Raw genomic sequence first — 22,950 nt, forward strand, 5'->3', positions numbered from 1 at the left:
TCAGTGTTGTATCGGCATCGATCATTGCGGATACGGCTTATATATCGTATGCTTTTTTCTTCTTTTTTTTCTTTTTTTTTTCTTTTTTGGTAAGGATACGGATGCCTAAAACCATAGGTGTGAGGGAGGGGGTGGAAAAAGATGGACAAAGTTACAAACTTGAGTGAGAATAACAACAACCAAACAAAACCACTAGTCTCAAAAGTACTGAATACAATGAAAACAGTATATAAGACTGATTGTTAACTAGAGAACGGTTGGAACGACCCGTAGTTGAGAATTTTAAAAAACTAAAATTGTAAACGGCGGTCTCGAAGATGGGGATAAAGCTGAGAGTAGAGAAATTTTAAAGAGTGGGACAAGAGAAGTTTTTGAGATCGTCGAGGGAACACCTCCTTCTCCGCCTACGTTTCTGTGCTGCTTCTCGAAGCTAGCATTTCTTATTGGCAAGAACGATTGTATTGGGATGTACAAACCAACTCACCTCTAAATACCACCTCGGATTCAGTGTTTCCTCTGTATACCAAACTCATATTTTGAGGGTCAATCTTCTAGGTTGGCAACAAGAACTAGCCCAGCCCATAGATGGGTCTGAAGAGCCTGGGTTGAGTATCTCACAATGGCTCCACTTGGGTCAATACACATGAAGGTAGAAAATAGGTTGTAAAATTTGACATGTAACTAATCCGGATCATCTACTAAAATTTCTATTTTATGAACTTTTCACTTGGTAAATTCTTTTTTCTTGGCTCAAATTCGAGACCTCTTGGTGAGTGTGGACATTTACATAAAGCCATAAACTCTATTTGGTCCTTACACCCAAAAATCCTTTGTATGTGATCAAGAAAATTAAAGGAGAGCCATCTAGAAAAGTATACCCACTTCGAAAATATACACATTGGTTCTGTAACGAAATCATCGATGAGTTTTTAGTAACAGAAAATTGTTGTTTTGACTGCCTGGTTGAGGATAGTCTTCTTTCTTTCAGTTCATATTTTGTTGAAGATAATGTTTTAGTTCATATTGTAGTTGTTGGTTGAAGATCATGAGAAGATAAAAGCCATCCAAGGCAGTTTTATTTTCTTGTGTAAAGAAATCCGAAATAAGGTTTTTGAGTAAGAAACAAAGAGGGAGAGTGAAGTTATGGCATCTGAGGTTCCTGGTCTAATTTCCGTAGAATTCTTATGTGGGTTACATGGTTGCTGTGATGTGGGATATGTGCATGAGCTTCCCAATCTACACAATCTAATTTGAGATAGGGGTGTACAAGTAGCTGAATATATCATTATTTCAAGGCTTTAATTAGAGAAATTGAACCAAGGTTGTAGTTATTGGCATCAATCAACCAATATTGATACAACCAGCTCGACCACAGGGTGGTTGTAAATCAGGTGGTCTATGAACAACTAGCATATAGATGGTTAGATGCTAAGTTCCTTTTTCCCCTCGACTAAGAGGAAAAGAAGAATATTGAAAATGCTCCTAACCCAACCCCTTCCTTCATAGAGCCATGTATTGCAAGTGATCCAAACTGCCCTAAGACTCCATTTAAGGGCATAGCAGTTTCTTGTGCTTGCTATCGTATATTAGAAGTTCCTCTATTAATCATGAACAGCCTTTGTATACTCTGAAAGCCATGTTAGAGGAGCATTCTTTCAGTGTCTACTGGAGTAATCTCCCGGTCGATTGCAATATCTATTATAATCCAAAAGATAGTCTAGGCACCGCAAGAACCTTTTGAATTGATTATTGTCTTTAATTTGACCAGGAAATCCCTCTGCGAAGTCGATCAAATGGTTCTTTAATCCATATGGCATAACATACCATTCATTTATTTTTTATTTTTTTATTTTTTTTGAGAAATTTTCTCTTCACCCATGGAGGAGAGAATCGTACCTCTAGAATCGCATCCAGCCACCATAAAGACAAACCATGGGTGAATACAGTGGGTAAAGAGAAACACAGTCCCACAAATAAACTAAAGAAAGGGAAAAAAAAAAACTACCCGCTTGCATGTGTTGATGCCTAGACACACAAGCGCAGAAAACCTGCACTCTGCCTGCACCATTCACTAAAGATGTCTCTACACGGCTTCTTATTGTCTGCATGTTAACACAGTGGCCGTGCAAACGGGTAGCGTTAAATCATTATGAAACTACAAATCACATCAAATAAAACTAGTAACACCAAAACAATAACCAGACGGTCATTTAATCCAATTACTAAAGCATCATCACCTACTAATGAGATAATGGATAAATACAAAAACCTAAGAATTCCTCTCGAACAGGCCCAACATATCTTGCCTTGAGAGGCAACACCAATCACTGAGCATAATTACATCCTAGCCAAGATCTCATTTGTAAAAATCAAACGATACCTAGCTGTCGTTCTAACTTAAAATTGCCATGTTGGTGATAATTGAGCTTCAGAGTCTTGTCAACATAAAAGGGTCCCTAATTGTAGTAAATAATGCAAGCACCTCCATACAGACACCCTGCAATTCTATGGATCTTCAAATTTCATGCCCCATCATCAGATTATACAATTCCAGGGCAAGCCAACATGTGAATCACATATATACATCAACAAAATCAATTGCACAACATACAAGAAGCCAGGACCATATGGAGGGGAACTGAGAGGGCATGATGACTCATAAATTAAGCAGAAACTCGGGGTTAAATGCTAAAGCCTCACCATAGATTAAATCCTTCATCTGCTCCTCTGTCAGTGCACTCTGTTCAAAATCGAAGCTAAAAGGAGTCGAACAGATAGGCTCATCACTGATGTCATGAAGTGATGCTAAGTAGGGATGTGCAAGCGCTTCCTCAACTGCAATGAAACAAATAAAAAATAAATAAACTAATATTTTAAAATTTCAACTGCACAAGCTAAAACAAGTTTCCAGCTTTGTTTTGAGTGCGCTGTGGATTCACAAGAAACTTAAAACAGTAGTCTTTTCTTTCTTCTGAATTCACAGCCCAAGAATGCATTGTAGGCAACTTTTCCATACAACTATGGTCAAAATGAAATGCAGCAAATGGTATTCGGCTTACATTTCAAAGTCAAAAAATGGAGACAGAGAAGGGGCAGGGAACCAAAACATTTGAACTCATCTAATGAAAAATAAATAAAAAGAGCATTCTATGCATGTCTTGATATTACAACCAATTGTACTGAAAATGATAAAGGATGTAGGTTTTACCAGATCATTATCCAGGCGGATCTATTATTTGATCAACATATAAGGGGGAAAAAAGTAAAATATCACATGCACATTTATTGATAAAGGAATTCGCTTTTGCTAGAACATTATCCTGACGGATCTATCTGATCAACATACAAGAAAATACTAAAATATTAGATCCATATTTATTAGTTTGGGTTCCTTTGTGTAGAAAGGAAAATTAAAGCAATACCAAGACATGACATAAGAAAAAACACACCTGTGATCCTCTGCCTAGGATCAAATGTTAGCATCTTCTCAACAAGATCAATAGCTGCAGGGTGAACATGTGGAAACTTTTCGGTGAATGATTGTCGAATGTGACGAGGAAGTTGCCGAATGTATCTCTTTGCATTTTCATTCACAAACCCTAAATCAGCCTCAGTTGGAGTTCCAATCAGCTGCAGCAATGTACAACACTAACTGATCATACTGACAATGGATAAAGCATAAAATGTACATAAACCACATCCAATGATTCCATGAAACACAGATTTTATAATCCAGTGATATATGTATGCGCATGAAAGTATGTCTGATGCAGGCCATCTGTGGGCATCAATGGGTTAATTGGGCTCTTTTCATTTGTCTAGGGGCATCGCTTGGTGTGTTGGTAATAGGTTCAGTCAGCCAGCATGAAAGGCGTGGGTTTGACTCTTGAGAGCAACCAGTTTATGCAAAATATACTGGTAACAGTCGAACCATTTCCAATCCACCCGTCCCAAGATCCCATGGAAGCATGACTTACACCAGGTCATGGCCCTTTTCAGTTTTGTTTTATTTGTTTAAATCATGGGCCTTAGTGTCAGGTTTGGGCATTGAGTTCTATTGATGTAGTTCATTCCTTAAGTATGCATCAAAGGAAAGGTGGAAGAAACGTCATCAATCTAAGATTTTATAACTCCAGAGGCAAGGTGCGTGAGTTTCAAAATCATTCTCCAAACCCAGAATGCATCAGAGGAAGGAGGAACAGTCCAAATGGAGGCATAGCAACGGAGCCGTGAACAAACACAATTGACCCAGATACTTTTCTTCTTGGCAATGAGCTTCCAAATCAACTTGAGAATGCCTGAAGATTTAATATCTTTTATTCTTCTTAAGCCGAGACGACCCACATATTTCGGTAGACAGATAGAAGCCCAACTGATATGGTGGAGGAACTCAGCACAATCTGAACCTTTCCAAAGAAATGCACACTTGAGAGATTCTATCTTTCTTGGTGCGGGATTGAGACAGACTGAAAGTGCTAGACCAAGTAAATGTAAAAAGACTGAAGCACAGATATGATCAACTCAAGACAGCCTGCGTAAGATAGAAGCTTGCCCTTCAAGACCTGGAGCCTCTTGCTGATCTAACATAGAGGAGCAATGGTGAGCTGAAAACCTAGTAGGAATCAAAGTCAATTTAAGATACTTGATGAGGTGGCGGCCTAAGGAGAAACTCATTCTCTCCTTCAAACAAAGCTTCACAGCATCAAAAATACCAGCCACAAAGAGGAGGGACTTTAGGTGATTTATGCAAAGGCCCAAAATGCCTTCAAAGCCGCTCCCTTTGAGAGAAACGTATCAGAAGATCCAACATTGGTGCTACTCAGAATAAAGAATATCTGGGTCTGCCAAGTTAATTTTTTCCTCATTTGAAAGGTGTTGCTTCTTTGCCAGGGATACGGGGGCTTCTATCACGACTTTTGTCCCCTTTTGGGTCCAAGGATGGACTTTTCAAACTTTCGTGCTCGAGCAATCCATGATAACATCAATCGAATGGAGGTTAGCCTTGGAGAAGATTGTAAGGTCATCAGTAAAGATTAGGTGAGAGAGGCAGAGAGCCTTACATTTTGGCAAAAGAGAATAAGGTGTTCATCCATTTTAGATTGGATGCTTCTGGAAAGGAATTCAAGGGCTAAGGTGAAAATGTAAGGAGAAAAGGGGCAACCTTGACGCCAGCTGAGGCGGCAAAGTAATCAGCAGGGCTACCATTGATGTGCACTGAGGATATACAATGGTGAATGAATCCAATTAACAAAACAAGGGGGAAGGACATCTTAAGAAGAGAATGGAGATGTAGTCCCACCTCAGGGAGTCAAAAGCTTTATGGATATCTATCTTCAAGAAGGCAGCTAAAGAGCAGTTTTTTCTGTCAAAGCCACAGACAAGCTCATCGCAAAGAAAGAAATTATCAAAGATAATTGTTCTACCATAGATGAAAGTCGATTGGTTATCACTGACAAGAGAGTCATCCACCAATTTCAGTCAATTGGCAAGAACTTTAGCAATGAACTGGCAAAGCACGTTACAAAGAGACATAAGCCTAAAACCACCCATGGAGGAAGCACCTTCTTTCTTAGAGATGAGGCAAAGAAAAGTGTGATAAACCACTTTGATTTGGCCTAGGGTTGAAGAAAAAGGTTTTGATGGCTTTAATGAGATATGCTTTCATGATGTCCCAAGCAGAGGACAAAAAGCTCATGCTAAATCCATCCGGCCCAAGGGAACGGTTTGCTTTATGGGAGAGGACTGCAAAGAGGATCTCTTCATCTGTGGGGATGGCTTGAAGGGAGTCAAGGAGGGAGGTCGGGATGAACTTATTGAGCAAATCATCCAGAATGGACCTAGATAAAGTAGAGGATGAAGGGGAACAAACAGGTTAAATTTGAAATGATAGTGGAGAATTAAGTAGAAAATGAGAGAGAAAACCATAAAAACCGAATAATGTTTTACGTACATTCATTTTATTGCATTCTCTTATTCATGCACTACAGATCTGTATCAACCATAGCACTCAACTGCATCTTCATTTCATTCCCTAGAACAGTTTACGTATAGTCGAACAAAGTTTTTGACAATTAAAATGATTGGCGAAGATAAAATAATGCGAAGAGAAGGATAAGTTAACCTCCATTAATAAACGAAGCTGGTGCACATGATCTCTGCCAGGAAATAAAGGCTTCCGGTCCATCAACTCCATGAAAATGCAGCCTACCGACCAAACATCAATTGCAGCAGTATATTCTGTTGAGTTTAGCAACAGCTCCGGTGCTCGATACCATCTTGTAACGACATATTCCGTCATGAAATCAGTTTCTGACGTAATACGAGCTAGCCCAAAATCACATATCTTCAAGTCGCAATTAGCATTCAAGAGGAGATTGCTAGGCTTCAAGTCCCTGTGCAGAACATTGGCGGAATGTATGTACTTCAATCCACGGAGGATCTGATACAGGAAATACTGCAGGGGTGGAAAATTCCACGCGAAAAGGAGTTATTTTCATATAAGATAAGGTGAATTATGGAAGAAAAAGAGGGTGAAAATGAAAATTCTGAAAACTAAACATTAGAAGTCACTGTCAACTGCCAACCATTGGATTTCCTACAAGCATGAACTGCTTGTATTATTAAGTAACACATGTAGAAGTTGCACTGAGTTGGTTCAGCTTGAGAACCCAACCCAGTATAATGGCTGACCATCCACCCAGACTGAACTCAAACTAAACCCGCATTCAGATTAGCTAACCCAAAACCAGGAAAATGAAGTTGATAAAGAGACAGCAAGCCTGCATCAGCAACTCATGCACATTGGTAATTCAAGACAAGAATTGCCCTTACACTAGCTAATATCATGCAACAATTTGTTCAGAAAACCAAACATCTATCAATACACCACCTACTCCCTTTAGACAAGCAAACACAAACAATGTGATCATGCCATTTATGGGCTGATATGGTGACACGAGCTGAACTTCAGCGAGCTCATTTCTAAAGGATTTAAGCTCGTTATCATAGAAGAAAATTCAGGGAATTTTAAAAGATGGATGGGAAATGCTCTACAGAAGGCTCAATCATATTCATTCACAAGTTTTAACAGATCAGTATCAGATTGTTCAGATCACCTGATCTGGACCAGCATAGGATCAGAACAATCTCTGGAATGATCTGAGACAATCAAATAAACGATCTGCATCAGTATCAGTCCACGATGATTCATTCTTCAATACCATCTTTAGATAACAGCTCCTACTTGATTAGTTACCTATCTAGCATGTTGTTAGTTGCACAATTATTCTTGACAGCGATTGCAAAACTTTTCATTTTGCTTTTGTTAAAATTTTACTTCACTTTAATTGCAAACAAATTAGGCCTTAATGAATCCTATATCTATAGATAAAGAAGGGGTTTAGGGGTAAAAGCTACAACTCAACCTAACCATGACCAAATAATATTCAGTTAGGGTTGTAAAATTCAACCAGCTTAATAAATGTTTGGGATTAAGTTAAGCACCTATCTCTTTCAATCGGGCTCAATCGGCTCCGATCTGGATTTTAATCTAAAGATCACAGCACCTCAAAACCGCCAACCCAAGCAAGATGAACGACTGGTTTGTTATGAGAACCACCACCCTGGCTTGGCTACTGTACTGGTTTACATCATTCCCTTCCCCTCTTTGGTTGGTAATACAAGCAAAAATAAGGCGAGGCAATACCAGAGTCCATAGTGGACTCTCTTCCTCACCAATATTTTCAGTGTCACATTTGGAACTTTCAGCCCAATTTATGGATATTTTGACTTCCTGTTGGTTATTACTTCTTAGTTGTTAGTTGTTACCACGTCACCACTCAAGGACTTCGTGCCCCAAAACTGGAAAAGCAAAAAATTAAATATATCCACATCAATCAACAATCGGCGAGAATCCCTTTGCCAACTTGGCAAGATAATGCAAGACTACTCTAGTAAACAAATATAACCAGAAAGAATCACTTATTGTCATTCAAAATAACCTTCACCTATTTGCTTCAACTCACTGATCATAAAAAATACAAAAAAAAAAAATCAACCTAGAAGCCTCCTCCTTGAGCTCCTTGATCATGGAAAAGACAAAGAAATCAATCCCGAAACCTTGTACACTGAATCAATCCGAAAGCATTGTGCACCAATTTTTACCCAGTCCCTTGTTGACTATATAGCCTGAAGATGTGGCCATCCCATTCCTCTATAAGGCCAAAAAAATAACAGATGGAAGCTAATGCAGGAGCAATTCCTTGGACCAGCCCAAACCCATTGAGAAGCGCAGATGGATATGAACTGGTTCCAATTAGTTTTTGGGTCCAGTGATGCAAATAAGTCACTTAAAGGGTTTATTTTATTAGAAATAAGCCTTGGGTTGGTTATGTAGGTGTTAGGCCTTTGATCCCATGGGTTTTCTTTGTAATGGGCCATTTTAATGGACCTAAAATATAGGTAGAAAGTAGGAAAACGAGATTTACTTCATTAGTTTAGTCAAAGTCCTGGTCTTGATGTGATTGTTTATTTTGTTTCAGTCCAACTCCATGTTGGAGTCTTAAGTTGTCTTTTAGGAGTCCTAATAAGAGTCCTATTATGTTTTGAGTCTATCTCTTCGTTATTTTAGTTTCCTAGTCAATTTAGGTTTCCAAATTAGTTAAAGATTGGGTTAGGCCTTTCTTTTTTAGTGTTTCAGTCTGTTTTGAGTCTTCTATGTAAATTTGTAAGGGCTACAACATTGTACACGAATTTGATTGAATGAAATTTTCTCTTGTTATTTGCAAAGATTTGAATGAGATAGGTTGTGTTCATCAAATGAGGTAGTTGAGGGTGAGAGACCCACGCTGAGATTGCCATGCTCCTACCCCCATTCTTCCCCTCCTTCTTTCTCTCCTCTATTTTTCTGTTCTATTTTTTCAGATTTGTTCTTGAATCCAAAATTTATTGAATGTAATAAAGATCCTACCTAGGATTATTATATCACTTGTGATTCAATCTTACATCATCCAGTAGGATCCTCTAATTAATTTATTTATTTAGATTTTTCTTATTTGGATTTATATAACAATCTTCTGTTTATTATATAGGCTAAGTAGTGGTATAGTTCGATTATAATTTTGTTCTTAAGTTTAGACTGTCTAATCAGGAGTCTTTTATTAGTTTCTTTAAATACATGGCTGTAACCGAGACTACCGATAGTGAGTGAGTGCATTGTGCTCTCACTCCTCCCTCTCTCTCTCCTCCTCTGATTCTCTCTCTCTCGTCTATTCTTTCTCATCTCTCCTCCTTCGATTTCTTCTCCTTCCTCCCCTACTCTTCTTCTCTCTTCTCTAGAGTCCTCTGTTTCTTAGCTCTCGCCCGTTACTATCAATCCTACGGGCCGTAAAAGATTTAATCAAACTCTCTAACAAGCAGTCCATTGAGGCTGAGAAATGCAAATATGCAATGAAGGAAGCCCCTCCATATGCGATTTAACCACCTTAATCTTACTTCCATATAAGTTCTCTCCAGTGAGTTACATATCAAGATTCAAAACTGGAACTTACCCTAACGCCTGAACATGTTGCAGCAGCAAAATACTTCTTCGTTCATTGATTATGGGTCTTACCATTGATCACATTCAAGGGGATTATTAGTTACAAAACAGCCTTCAAAGATTCAGATCAATTAGATTCCTGTAGCTTGCGTTTTCTCATTCAAAAGAGGGATAAGAGCCGTTGGGTTCTGGTCTTATGAAGGAAGACGACGATGACTTTTTCTCATTGCCTTCATTCCTTGTCTTTTAAATATTTACCCCTCCTTTTCCCCTTTATTTCCTTTAGCCCTTATGTTAACTTTGCTTCCAAGTCTGTCCCCTCACTCCCTCCTCAATAAACAGCAAGTCCCTTCGTGTACCATTGCTTCTTTATCTACCAATAGCCCTTTGAACATTCTGTCTTATCACAAACTTGCCACCCCCAATTACTTATTGATCGATTTATAGATTGGGTGGAGCCATAAGCAATCCGAGCCAGGTTTCCAAACCCTGGACTGCATCAGAAGCACTTGCATGGAATTATACAAGTCACTGCAAATGAAGTTGTTCCATCCAATCCGGTGCAGCAAAAACAAAGGACCTTATGCTGATCAAAAGATTATTCATCTCACTTGACCTGCCACAGAACAGAAAAACACTATCTTCTCTGGCTTTGAATGTAAATTTGAGGCAGCAAATGCAAGGACCAGAGCTACAAGGAGAGGGAGTCTAACCAGAGAGCTAAGGCTTCTATTCTTATTAGCAATATGGTGTCCCAAGTCCCAACCCTACTGATCTGAACCATATTTGAGTGTACCCACCAAGTGGCATAAATAGTGGGCTCAATTTGAAAACCTCCCCAACAATTTAGCAAGAAGGGATGTATTTCACAGGTATTTCTGATTTCCAGTCCACCTTAATCGCATGGCAAGCTAACTGCATCCCAATTTAGTAGATGGTTGGATCTTTTAATATAAAAAGGGCCCGACATTTCCATTTGCACATTTGCCCCACTTTTAACACATCCACAACCTTTTGACAATCTCAACGATTAAACAGGCCAATCTTAATCACATAATACAACTTAAGTTAAAAGAAAGCCCTAAAAACACCTAAAATTTAATCAATAACTATCACAAAATTGAATAGATTTAATCACATGGTTCTGTAAACTAACTTCTGAGACTTAATACAATTAAAATAAAGGAAAAAACAGCATATAATGCCCCGTGTTTCTACTGCATCAACCAGCTATGATGCACACTAAATGCCACATTGAGGTACTCCTCCCCTGAAACTGATGCTGCTATATCACCATCACAAGATCAAAGAGACTTATCCAAGTCCAAGGAACTCCAATAAGGAAATAAAATCAATCCAGCATCCCTCAAGAAATGGAGAGGAATGAAAAGATAATTAAAACATCATCCATTTGTAAAGGCAGAAGTTGTTTGTAGATCTTCTACACCTTCCAATCAGGTGGGCAATGGAAGCACTATTGAAGTGAAGTTTGTTTATGCAAATAGTAAAATTTGCACAAAAAAGGGCTTAATATGGGCTGTCCACACATTATTATTATTACCCCCTCCCCAACTTTCAGTTGCAAAGTATAAAAATGAAAAAAAAAAATTGGTTCATGAGGCTCTTCTGGTAACAAATTTAGGCATAGGAGAGTTCTTCCAAACTGAATCATTCCAGGAGCTATCTAAGAGAGCAAGTTTCAGGATTATAAGTTGCCAGGTACACGAAACAAAAAACACATCAGCTATGAAGTCTCCAACAGTGAGAGATTATGCTTGTCTCTGAACTCCATCTCTATGATAATTTGAAATATTACCTGACAGTGCTCCTCAGATAATGCTTGATTGGAACGAATTATCTGATGCAGGTCAGTGTCCATCAGCTCATATGCAATATAAACATCATTAAAAATCCCCCTTTGAGGTGGTGGAATTATATCCCTGATTGCTACAACCTGTATTTTAATGCAAGGGAATCTGTCAGTAATAGATTATCACATTAAGGCCACGAGTCCATTTTTGAAACCAAACTGCAAGTCAAACCATAAATCCAGTTGTTTACAGCTTGTGAAAGCAACAACCAAAGTCTAAAATGTTTGAAATAATTATGCCAGTTGTGCCATAAACAAATATGTATAAAGATAGAAGCAGTACATGACAAGTCAGTCTGACCTATTACAGCAGGAAATAAACAAACCAACTCATGCTACCAGCTTCAATTGTGAAGTAGGATAGTGTATTTCCCTAAGAGGAGTAGCCATTTTAACTTGCCATCTAGCAATTTATTTCCAGTCTTATTTTAACTTTTAAGCTGTCAAGGACTCAAGGTTATGTTGTACATCACAATATGATGGGGAGAAGTGATGGAGACTGCTCTCTTCCTTCCACTTTATATGATATGCGTTATTATAGTAAGAAAAAAAAAAAAAAAAAAACTGATTTACCCTTGTATATGCTCAATTTAAGCTACCCACCCCCACCCCAAAAAAAAAAAAGAAGAGTTTCTGTAAAAATAATATGTTTTTCCTTCTTTTAAAAATATATGGTTTTCAGCTCAAACGGTGTAAAAAAAACTGATGCAGCTTGAATTGAACACTTTAATTTCATACTTAGTGCAGCGCTAATCCCCAACCAATGAAATCCAGTGGGAGATCAGCTTACGACAAAATCACAGACCCAAAAAAAAAAAAAAAAAAGGACAACCCAGATTAGGAGACATTTTGGCGTAAACAAGCTATGCTCCTGACAGTATAGCCGCAAAAGAAGAAGACCAGGCCCTCTAATAGACCACGGTTCTTCAAGACTTCAACTGGACCTTCTTTTGGTTCAGGCCAGACCAGACTTGGTCTGGGTGTTACTGCTTCACTGAAAACCAGAATCATGCAGTCAACCATATTGTGGTACCACAACTTAGTCAGTTGGCTTCTATTTTGTTAGTTTCTACAGACACGCCATTCACAACTAAGGAGACTATGAACAAGAAGGAAGAAGAACCGACAAAGCATGACACCACAGCGGAATTTGAAGTCGTGGAGGTCAAAGACAACTGTAGAAGTAAATTGAGCACATTGAGTATGCCATTCCGCCCAAGATTTTTGGGGAGAAGGGACCACATCTTGATTCTTGCGGACTATACCACTAGTTATCATGAGCTGCCAGAGTAATTGTTTGGACTGGAATACGATATCCATCACATACAATTGGTCCCTCGTTTTTCCAAAACTTGAGATCGAGTTTTTCTAAGACAGCGAGTTGATGTAGATCAATGGGAGACACCTGTCCAGATTTTTTTCTCATTGATCCAGTGTCTGTGGGCCCATATTCTGATATTATTTAAGCCCACAAACCAGGCCCTATTTCTGTCATAGTCCAGCAGTTCTTTAAGGTCTATCTGACCAGATTTGTGGGGCACATTTGCAACTTCCATGGAGAATAATTCTGGAAGCTTTTGAAACTGTGTGACCTATTCTTGATTCCGTTGAGAGATTTTCTGCGATTGGTTAACACCTTGGTATTGTGTCTCAGGCCTCTGAGAGTTTTATGTGCCAAAGGTTCAGTCGATAGCCTACTGTTTGAGTGATTTTCTGTTATTGCGTTGCTGGAACCACTTGTTAATCTTACTTTTCGCCAGTTCCTTGATCCTTACTGTAGGAAGGGTCATCCTCGACTTAGCTCTACATTAGTCTGACTTGCTGATTCTGCAGGTGATGCAGCCGAAATCCCAATTGGGCTTAAGAAGACCAATCTAGGCCATGAATAAGTTCTATGGGCCTTGGGATACTGTTTATGTGTTATTTGTATTGAATTTTAATTATGTCCATAAAGTGGGGGGGTGAAGTAAGTACAAGAGATTACTACTCAAGGATTTGAGTTAGATTTGGGTATTTATTAGCTAGATAGAGTTTTGTTTTGAGACTACTAAGTCAAGTCAGTAAGAAGAGTGATTAAGAATATATATATAGATATACGCAAATGAGATTGTGTATGTGTTGGCTAAGAAAGGAGGGTTGTAACGCCCAAATCTATTTTTAGGAATTATATTCCCTCGTGAGTTGTGTTTGATTGTCCTCATGCATTTGGTTTTGGGGTTTGTTTGGTGATCATTTGATCAGAGTTACCTTATTCGCATCAGCATGTACTTCTATGTATCTCTATGTACCACCATGTTTTTATGAACTGCTATCCATAATATTTTGATTCATCCCCCCCCCCCCAAAAAAAGAAACACAACATTAATCACGGTACCTTCACGTGTCATGTGACCAATTTTTATAGGACACATCTCCTAACCTACCCAAACTGGAAAAAAGTTACTTCAACCCCAGCTACTCTATTCAAGCCCTATCTATTGACAATAATGTCAACCGTAAAAAACCTGCAGTATGAAAAGCAAACCTATAAAGAGTATTTGTTCTGAATCACCACTCTAAGCCAGTCAATTTGGTCAAACAAGTTATTTCTCCAGCACTTCCAGAGCTCAAATCCAGCAGGATTGAGGCTGTATTTCCACAGACCAAAATAGATTCTTTGAGATTTGAACCAAATTTTAGAGTAATAACAGTGTAAAGACAGAAGATTATCACTCCAAAACGTTAGAACTAGAAGACACAACCACATCTGATTTTCTTATCCTAAAGTCAGTTTCTTTTTCTTTTTTTTCTTCTTTTTCTTTTTTCTTTTTTCTTTTTTTCGGTAAGGTCCTAAACTTGGTTCTCAAGCCTTATACTCACAAATCAGCAAATATATCTTGACAACCAAATGAAGAATGTGCTCGATCCCATAACAATTTAGTTTCACTCCATCTCTAAGACAAGGCAAATAAGAGATCAAATTTGTATTGGCTTCACTATGGGAGTATGGGGGGAGAAGATAAATATGGTAAAGGATCACAGATCCCAATTTTGAATACAGCAGATAGAACCCCAATATGCCAAATGGTCTCTTGACAGTCAGTAATCACTATTATCAATGCCTTTAAGGATGAAATCCAAAAGAATGACACACATAAGAGTTCATCTGTAATAACTTGACAGCCGAGATGTTGCCTTCAAGAAATGATTTTTTCCAGCCAAATCATAGAATACTGAAGAGTCTCCTTCTCTATATCTATTCATGAATCTAAAAAAAATTTAAAACCTTAATAACAAGTACCACCATGTTTTTGGAACAGATGATGTAAGCTAATCACCGAAATAGAGTCACTGTTCTTCCAAGACCTAAATTTACAGAGCTAATCTTTCTAAAAGTTCCAACCAAACGCAGTTTGTTAGATATTATACTTTCAGCTTCTTACGTAATTACCTCTAAGCACCTCGGTTTTAATTTAACAAAAAGATATAGAGGGAAAAGTAGGTGTATCACCAACTTTCTTCGATGTATATTCTGTGCATCAGATACTACCGATTCATACTCACTTGATAAAAAGCTCAACTTTTTCTACAAATAATCCAAACCCAATTCTCCTGAAACAAATCTAGATTCATCTCAAGCATGCAATAGTCTTGATCCAGTGATTAGCCAGCAAAAAACACAAGACCAACCAGTTTTAACCTTCAACAACTGACATCCAATGAAATGGAAGATGTAAAAGCACTGATTATCACTCACTGACGTTTTCATGATCCATGTGGCGAAGAAGCTTTATCTCGCGAAGCGTCCTCTTAGCATCAATTTTGTTGTCGAACGCGTTAGCGATTTTCTTAATTGCTACTTGCTCGTTTGTCTCCGAATTCATAGCTGAGCTGTATATATAAATATAAATATAGAGATTAATGTAATGCACGATACATATTATCTTAAAGCCATCGTCGGAAAAGGAAAAGAGATCTCGCCTCGTTAATGAAAGACAAAGAGAGGGAAATGTGAATACCATACGATACCATAAGCTCCCTTCCCGATGGGCATGATAGGAGGCTTGTATTTCGCGGTTACCTCAAAAATGTTTCCGAATATATTGTACTGTATAAACCGTCCGCCGTGGCTTAGGGTTGCCGGGATATTTTCGATTCCGGGGTGAATCACCCCTGCCTGGGGAGGCGGCTCCGGTGGGGGTGCAGCCTCTGCCATCACAGTATCAGAGGACTGGACGGTGTCCATTTTCCCTTTAAAACCCTAGAAATGGAACACAACCAGACAAAAAAAAAAAAAAGTTTTCCCCCTCCTCCCCCAGTACTTCTTCTCTCTCTACCGGCAAAGGTTCTTCGACGAGATACAATCAAGGACTTTGTCCTTCCATTCAAATACTTTCTTAGCACTCTCTCCTTCTGAACGACGATGACGATATGTTGCAGGAACGAACCTGTTCGTTTCACTGATCTCCGTCTTTCCTCCTTCCTCGGTATCCTACTCTTTCGACGTTATTCTCTGGTTTTCATCGTGATTGAAATTCCCGGAAATGAAAAAGGTTTTCGGGTTTTTCTACACCAGCGTGTGTGTACAGAAGCACCCTAAGTTTTTGCCACTTGGAAGGTGACGTGGCATTTGCAATCATGTGGATCTATATGTTTAAAAAATAAAAAGCTTTATATGAGAGTGTATATGAATGATATCCATATGATTTTTTTCATTTTTTGGTAAAAATATCCATATCATTGAAACCTCCAAAAAAAAATTTAGGTATAAATGTATATACACCCTCTACACCAGCTTAGTGAAACTTTCATTAAATTATTCTGTTAATCAATGAATTAGGTAAAAAATTCGAACAGGGAAACCTACCATAAGAATTTGGAATGATAAAATTAAAATTCCTTGAAAAATCTGAAAATAGTTATATATGGTCAATATTCTATGTCATGTATGAAAATAGTTATATATGGTCTATACTCTATGTCATGTATGGTTGTATATCTACCTATTTGTGTCTATGAACCATTTTGATTTTTAGAATTTTTTTTCTATCAAAAAAATATTTTATTTGATTTTGTCATTTGATAAATTCAAATTAATCTAAACTTTGACATGTGGGAAGAGAACCTTGAATTTAGCTCTCCATGGGTTTCAGTACCATTTGAGCTACGATGTAGCATAATTGAGTGGAGCCATGGTTTTATTCCATGTTTAGGTTATCCACCAAAATTATACTAAAAATCCAAATTGGGATATAAGTTCTTTTCACCTACTGACTATGGGGTATGACCTTATGATTCAATTGTGGAAGAGTATTTAAGACCTCATATAATACACAGTGGGAACTAATAATGATTGACATTCATCATTTACAAAAGTCCAATCATTTGTCAAATAATGTGAAATAAACTTAATCCAAAATGTCATATTTTTTCCTTCACCCTTGGTCCAGGGTTTTGAACAGCCTGTAGAGGATATTGGAAAACAAATAATGACGGTATTATTGACTTTATACAATAAGATTGGGAGTAATAATGACACTGAAGATGTGGATGAAAACTTTTGTTTGTCCCCACCCACGTTTAAGGGAGAATCCCTTAACTGAGATTAATATGGTGTCCATAGAATATTGTGAAACAATACGGGTATTATCGACTTCATACAATAGGGGGCATATCATTTATTACCCTAAATAGGTATTTTGGAAAAACTCTCGTATCAACAAAGGCTATGATTACATTAGTTGCAAGGGAAGCTAAAGATAAACCAAATTAATTTTCAGACCTAAAAAGTAAACTTCGGTAATCCATTTGACATTACTGTATAAACTATAGTAATGATCTCTTTTATATGTAACTTTTATTTTATTTTCAAACCCAACGGAGTTAGATACGAAGTAAAATAATATTTTCAATCTTGATATCTGATAATGATGATTCTAATTTATTTGCCATACCTAATGAGGGTGAGGTTAGCAATGTTGTTTTTTAGTATTAGTTTGTAAAAGCCCCTGGATGACGGTAAGATATTTTCTTCAATAAATATTGAGATCATCTTAAAAGCGACGTGTGTTCCTTTGTGAATGATTTTTCCCTCGATATTCACCTTATCTTTGGTTATCGTCCAATCATTATTTGTGATAGTTGCATAGACCGATGTTCCATTGTACTGGCTAGACTAACTGTTGTTTTATTTCATTCCAAGTTTCACTATGCATTTTTAAGCTATGATGTTTTCGGGAGTGTGACTTAAAAAGCGAGAGTTATCATGCAACATTTGGTCCAAGCAATGGCAAAGATATTCCAACTGATAGAGGTATATGTAGATGATATCAATAATTGATCCTATTTAATGCAAGGAAACAAGAAAGACTAGCCATGGGAGCTTTTTGACACATTATTAAAAATTTCAGATGTCATATATAAATTTAAGGTTATTGTGTCATGTTACTCATGTAAAGATCCATATTTAATTTATTTAGCTATCAGGGTAGTTTATAGTGCCCTGTTAGATAATTTATCCCAATACGTGGAAAACAATGTTGAAATTTTATTATTTAGTTAATTTTCTTTATTTGTAAGAAGACCATCTTTGTTTTTTTTCTTTTGGATGCATTTGGTATCATTTACGGGGTGCTTGTTTCTATTTATAAAAAAATTATAAAACATAAAAACCAAAAAGAGATCAAGAGTTATTTATGTGTTTTAGCCAAAATTGATTTTTCATTTATTTTTGTGTTGAACTTTAATGAACACGTGTTTAAAGTCCCAATATTGAAGGATAAAATATTTATTTGCTTTGTAATTAGAAATCTAAGCCCCTTGCCCCCTCTTATTGAGTCAAAGTGGAGAAAGAGAGTTATAAGGAAGATGGATGAAGAGGATCTCTTCACCCATTTATTAAAAAACCATTTTGCACATAGACGTGCCAAACTATTTATCACAAAAAAAAAAAAAAATGTCAAGTATTTATCAAACCATTTTTATGTTTTGATAAAAAACGATTTTCGTTAATGATTTTTGTTAAATAGGTAAAGATAAAAAAGAGAAACGATACCAAAGAAGGCTGAAATTATTGATATAATCATGTAAGATAACAATTATAAAAAAAATATATATATATATTTAGTTTGAAAATTTAACTTCATTTCCCCTTAATTTCCCATGCAACCAAACAGAGTGAACCATGTCTAGCACTTGAATCACTAAATGGGAATTTTTTTTTTTCCAGGAAAATGGTTTCATTGGAGAATGTACGAGTTGCACCCAAACATATGGTGAAATGACTGTCCTGCACCCCATAAAATGGATAATAACCCCCTCATACTTTCCCATTAGCTCCCACGTCCAGCCACACTTCCCCACAGGGAACACTTCCCCAAATTTTCCATTTGTAATCTGATTGGGTTGGATATTTTTAGTACCCTCATTGTGGGCCATGGTCTATTCTTTTTATTTGAAGGTCTGTTAATCTACATTGGAGCTTTTGCATGGGCCTAAATTTTTTATCATTACTACAACTTTGTGTGGGCCTAAGCGGAAGGCCTAGGCGTACATGAGGTTGGCCCAACTTCAACCCAGTGGGAGTTGAAGTCTTCGCTCCTGTAATTAAAAGACGGCTAATGCTGCTCTAATTGGGCAGAATGTGAGCTGAAGTTTTTCACTCTCGTGCCGGAGCTATTACACGGCTAATGCTACTCCCACAAGCGCTGTCTTCCAAATGCGCAATTGCCATATCTAAATCCCAGAGAGCATTTTTGAGGAAGCCCTCTATCAACACTTCGTTCATCACCTCCTTTCATATCTCTTGCCGCACAGTCAAAACCAGTACCATCCCATTAAGGTCTAAGCACTCAGAGGTGAGTGAAAGTGATGATTCCGCATCCTTATTATTGCTCATTTGCTTGTTTTGAAACTTACTAGTGTTGGATGATCTGTGGTGCTGCCAATAACAGATGACGGAATCTGAATTTAATTATACATTTGGACCGTATAAGATCAACCAGCGAGAAGTATTTTACTCAACTGATCTGTCCTATGCTATGGTTAATCTTCGGCCTCTTATGCCTGGTAATTTCCATCTTATTCTGTGTCTCTGCTCCTTTTCCTTCTGGGTTGATCTTATTCTTCTTCTCGTCAAGAATCCCCACCAAGGGGAGGGGCAGATGAAATTCTATTTTATTTATTTTACAATTCTGTGTGCAATTTAACGAAACCATTCAGGGTTTTCTACATGATGTCAATAAAAACTTTTTGGTCCAAAGAGAAACAAGAGATGCTTTTCTTTTTGGGCCCCCTTGGTGTGGGTAATAGCATCGCACGCTAAAATATCTCTCAAAGGGTGAAAGGAGTGATAGAAAAGCATTTTCAATCAATGTATTTAGAGAAATAAAAAGAAACAATAGTCGCTGTTGGAAGAAAACTAGATATCCCTGCTGCATTAGTTTGGTATTTTTTTTTCCTAATTATTGGGCCTTTAGGGTTTGGTTGGAGGCTTGGATGTTATGGAGAACATAGTCATCAAGGTGTCCAGGCGGCTCACTGGTGTCTTACGCGTCGCCTTATTGGTGCCCCTTGGTTTTTTTTACCATCCTCCATCACGTTGGGTTGCCTTACGCCTTGATACCCTTGATGGAAAAACAGATTACAATTGGTTTGAGCCGAAGGGCAACATGGGTTGATTTATTGATGAGAGGTTTTATTTGTGGGTTAATGGAGAAAAATAACGGAGAGGATAGGCTGGTTATGGGAGTGTTGATATGTTGAAAATGGAGAAATAATGCAGAAGAGAGTAGAAGACAATGCAATGAATCTACATTTGTGTCAGAAGTTACTCATGTTGGCTGATGTAGCCAAGTTTACCACATCGGCATAACCGTTCCCATAGGCATATTATTATATTGCCTGTATTTTTTTGGGATATTCCTTGTGTAAAAAACATTGAATTTAAAAGCCGACCCAAGAATCATAAATTACTGATAGTTAATAAAATTGATGCTGTTGTCTTTTTAACTTTACTATATATATATATATATATCATGTGTCAGTTAACATTTTTCCTCATTTGTGTTCCTTCCTCTTTCTATTTAGCAAAGAAATAAGCATTCATCTATTCTGATCTGTTCAATATTATTTTTCCTTTGCAGGTCATATCCTTTCGTATTGGAAATTTTGTTCATTAAACACCTATCTCCATGCCTCGCCTAATGTGAATTGTTTTATTCTTTTGGCTCATTTTGATAATGCATTGCAAGTTCATTTGTTTGTTTACCTGTTTATAGATGTGATATGAGATGATCCACAAGCAAAAGTCAGTTCTAGGTTTAATGGTCATACAATATCTTTCTGACATAGAAATCATTTAGTAAATTATAAGGTTGCTATTGGGGTGACTAGAGGGCAGACCTCGGCCCCCAGCGGTAAGATTGCTCCATTGCGACCTAGCTGTCACAGGTTCCAGTTGGGAAACAGCCTCTCCATGAAACGAGGGTAGAGGCTGCATACATTATGACTCTCCCCAGACCCCGTCGTGGCGGGAGCCTTGTGCACTGGATACGGCTTTTTGTGTGTCCCTTTTTATAGGGGTGACCACTGCCAGGGAAGAGAAATTCACCTATAAGCTCAGATTTGCAAGAAAAGATTAATTACTTCCTTATAATTGGAATTTGAAATCAACTAAGCAATCTGATTTAAGAAAGTGCCTTGTGAAACAAAGCTCATGGGAAAACAAACTCTTTCAGTCTCTTTATTGTTGGATGTAAGATTGTTGTAATGCAAAGCTAAAACAAAAATAAAATGGAATATTTTCTATTAAATACCAACGATTAAAGCATAACTCACTGGAGATCTTACCAAGTTAAGCAACCAAGTTCTACTCCACTTTTCAGCCAAAATAGTTAGATTTTACTAGAAAAGTACGACGAAAAGAGAATTTTTACTTCACCTTAAACTACTATATACATATGTAGGCATTTCCTGTTATGCTAATGCTTTTTTCTTATAATATATAATTTTTTATCCAAGAAAATGGAGTCTTAATCAAAAGAGGATATATAAGTAGGCTAGACTTAGGCAATATATGGGACTCAACTGCTTGCCAAATAATGGAGAGTCCCTGCAATGTTTCTCTAAGGGGTGATGCAGATACGGCTGCCCTTTCTTGGTTGGACCAGCATGACCGGCTTTGGAAGCCAAGAGCCAAGAAGAACCGGTCCAGCCCAGGATTTTGGTCCAACAAGGGTTGGAAATAAAATTAGTAGTTTACCCAGTATTTTATTTCATGCTTTTAGTTCCAAACTTGAACGTAGGAGTAGGATTTATTTCCTTGCTTTGGTTTCCTTTTATAGTTGTTTCATAATTTAGGCTAGTTTCCATTTCAGTTAAGTTTCTAATTTCATGTTCCTATTTTTCTATATATTGGTTGTAATCGACTGAAGATTTAGAGAGCAATTTGATTATTGAATGAATGTGTGAGTGTGATCTCCTTTTCCCCATCTCTACTCTGATTTCCCCTTCCTTCCCTAAGGGTTCTCTATCAACTTGGTATCAGAGCCGAAGGATTGATGCAGTTGCACGATGGAATTAGTTGCTATCTTTAGATTTGATTTTTATTTACTTCCTTTATTGGTTAGAGATTAGATTAACAGTCTTTTATTTATATTTGATTTTATTTAGTTGCTATCTAGGTTTAGTTGCCATTTTTAATTAGCTTCCAAAATTATGTCATTATTTTTCTTTAAATAGCCCTGTAATGGAGAACTCAGTTTAGATTTTTAAAAATTTGATTTGAAATTGGATGTTTACTTGGCTGAAGCTTTGGCTGCCGTGACTCTCTCATGTTTACTTTTTTCTTTTTTCCCTCCTCCTCTGTTCTGGCGAAGGAATAGACCCTCACAACTGAGGATTGCTATCTTTCCTCTCCTCTTCTTTTCCCTCCAAATTCTGGGCGTTTGATCTTCACTCTGAGGTGGTTTAAACCTTAGAAATTCATACCTGAATGTGACCTCTGCTGTGAGTTACAAGACAGATTTCAGGTCTGATCTCTAATCTACCGCCAGGCTCGAATTCAGGTTCTTCCTGTGTCCTTCCAGCCTGCAGTTCCAAGCATCTATTTTATGGGTTTGATAGAGCCTCTTCTTGAGGATATTCACCAGAAATTCCAGGCCAAACAAAGGCCGATTGAAGGAGTTCTCTTGATCCAAAGCCTCCCTGGTTTTCCACCTCTTACGTTGGCTGAAGGTAGAAGAAGAAAGACTCGTGAGTGGTTTAAAACCCTTTAATTTTGTTTTTCCCATTATACCCCTCAAACCCCTTGAGTTGTGTCCTTTAGTATTTGTTCTTTTATGTAAAAGTCCCTCTTTTGTTTTACCTCCATATTAATACCCCTTCCATTCCACCTTTATTTACTACTTACCCATGCCCAATAATTGCTTCCAAGACTACCCTTGGCCTATAATTCTAATCCCCTTCATATCCTACCAGTCACTTTAACCTCCTTTCCTCCTTTTGAAATTCCTTTTATTTGCAAGTCTGCCACTCTTTTCTAAGTTTCTGGTAATTACTTAAT

General features: G+C 37.6%; 2 protein-coding genes across 3 annotated transcripts in view; one reads left to right on the top strand and one right to left on the bottom strand.

The window, feature by feature from the left end:
* Positions 1-2,181: 2,181 nt before the first annotated feature.
* LOC122089216 (mitogen-activated protein kinase homolog MMK1) lies at positions 2,182-15,928 on the bottom strand. Its single transcript, XM_042658772.1, has 6 exons — positions 15,407-15,928; positions 15,149-15,278; positions 11,355-11,492; positions 6,122-6,454; positions 3,450-3,630; positions 2,182-2,835 (listed from the first exon to the last, which is right to left on the bottom strand). The coding sequence occupies exons 1-6, from the start codon at positions 15,631-15,633 to the stop codon at positions 2,657-2,659; spliced, it is 1,188 nt and encodes a 395-aa protein (XP_042514706.1). The 5' UTR covers positions 15,634-15,928; the 3' UTR covers positions 2,182-2,656.
* Positions 15,929-18,982: 3,054 nt separating this feature from the next.
* The window catches only part of LOC122089475 (bifunctional bis(5'-adenosyl)-triphosphatase/adenylylsulfatase FHIT), a 9,114-nt gene continuing 5,146 nt past the window's right edge, over positions 18,983-22,950 (top strand). The window contains exons 1-3 of one of the 2 annotated variants that reach the window (XM_042659233.1): positions 18,983-19,243; positions 19,340-19,454; positions 20,531-20,592. In XM_042659233.1, the coding sequence (XP_042515167.1) occupies positions 19,076-19,243; positions 19,340-19,454; positions 20,531-20,592 (345 nt within the window). In that variant the 5' untranslated portion in view covers positions 18,983-19,075. Of the gene's footprint in view, positions 19,244-19,339; positions 19,457-20,530; positions 20,593-22,950 lie in introns of both variants that reach the window. The other variant, XM_042659232.1, reaches the window with a different exon arrangement.

The sequence above is a fragment of the Macadamia integrifolia genome, chromosome 9 (genome assembly GCF_013358625.1).
Source record: "Macadamia integrifolia cultivar HAES 741 chromosome 9, SCU_Mint_v3, whole genome shotgun sequence".
Taxonomy (NCBI): domain Eukaryota; kingdom Viridiplantae; phylum Streptophyta; class Magnoliopsida; order Proteales; family Proteaceae; genus Macadamia; species Macadamia integrifolia.

Coding starts and splice junctions, on each gene's coding strand:
- LOC122089216 (XM_042658772.1), bottom strand. CDS start 15,633: ATGGACACCGTCCAGTCCTCTGATACTGTGATGGCAGAGGCTGCACCC. Junction 3,631..6,121: donor AGCTTCGTTTATTAATGGAG/GTTAACTTATCC, acceptor ACATTGCTGCAG/CTGATTGGAACTCCAACTGA. Junction 2,836..3,449: donor TCCTAGGCAGAGGATCACAG/GTGTGTTTTTTC, acceptor GTTTCATTGCAG/TTGAGGAAGCGCTTGCACAT.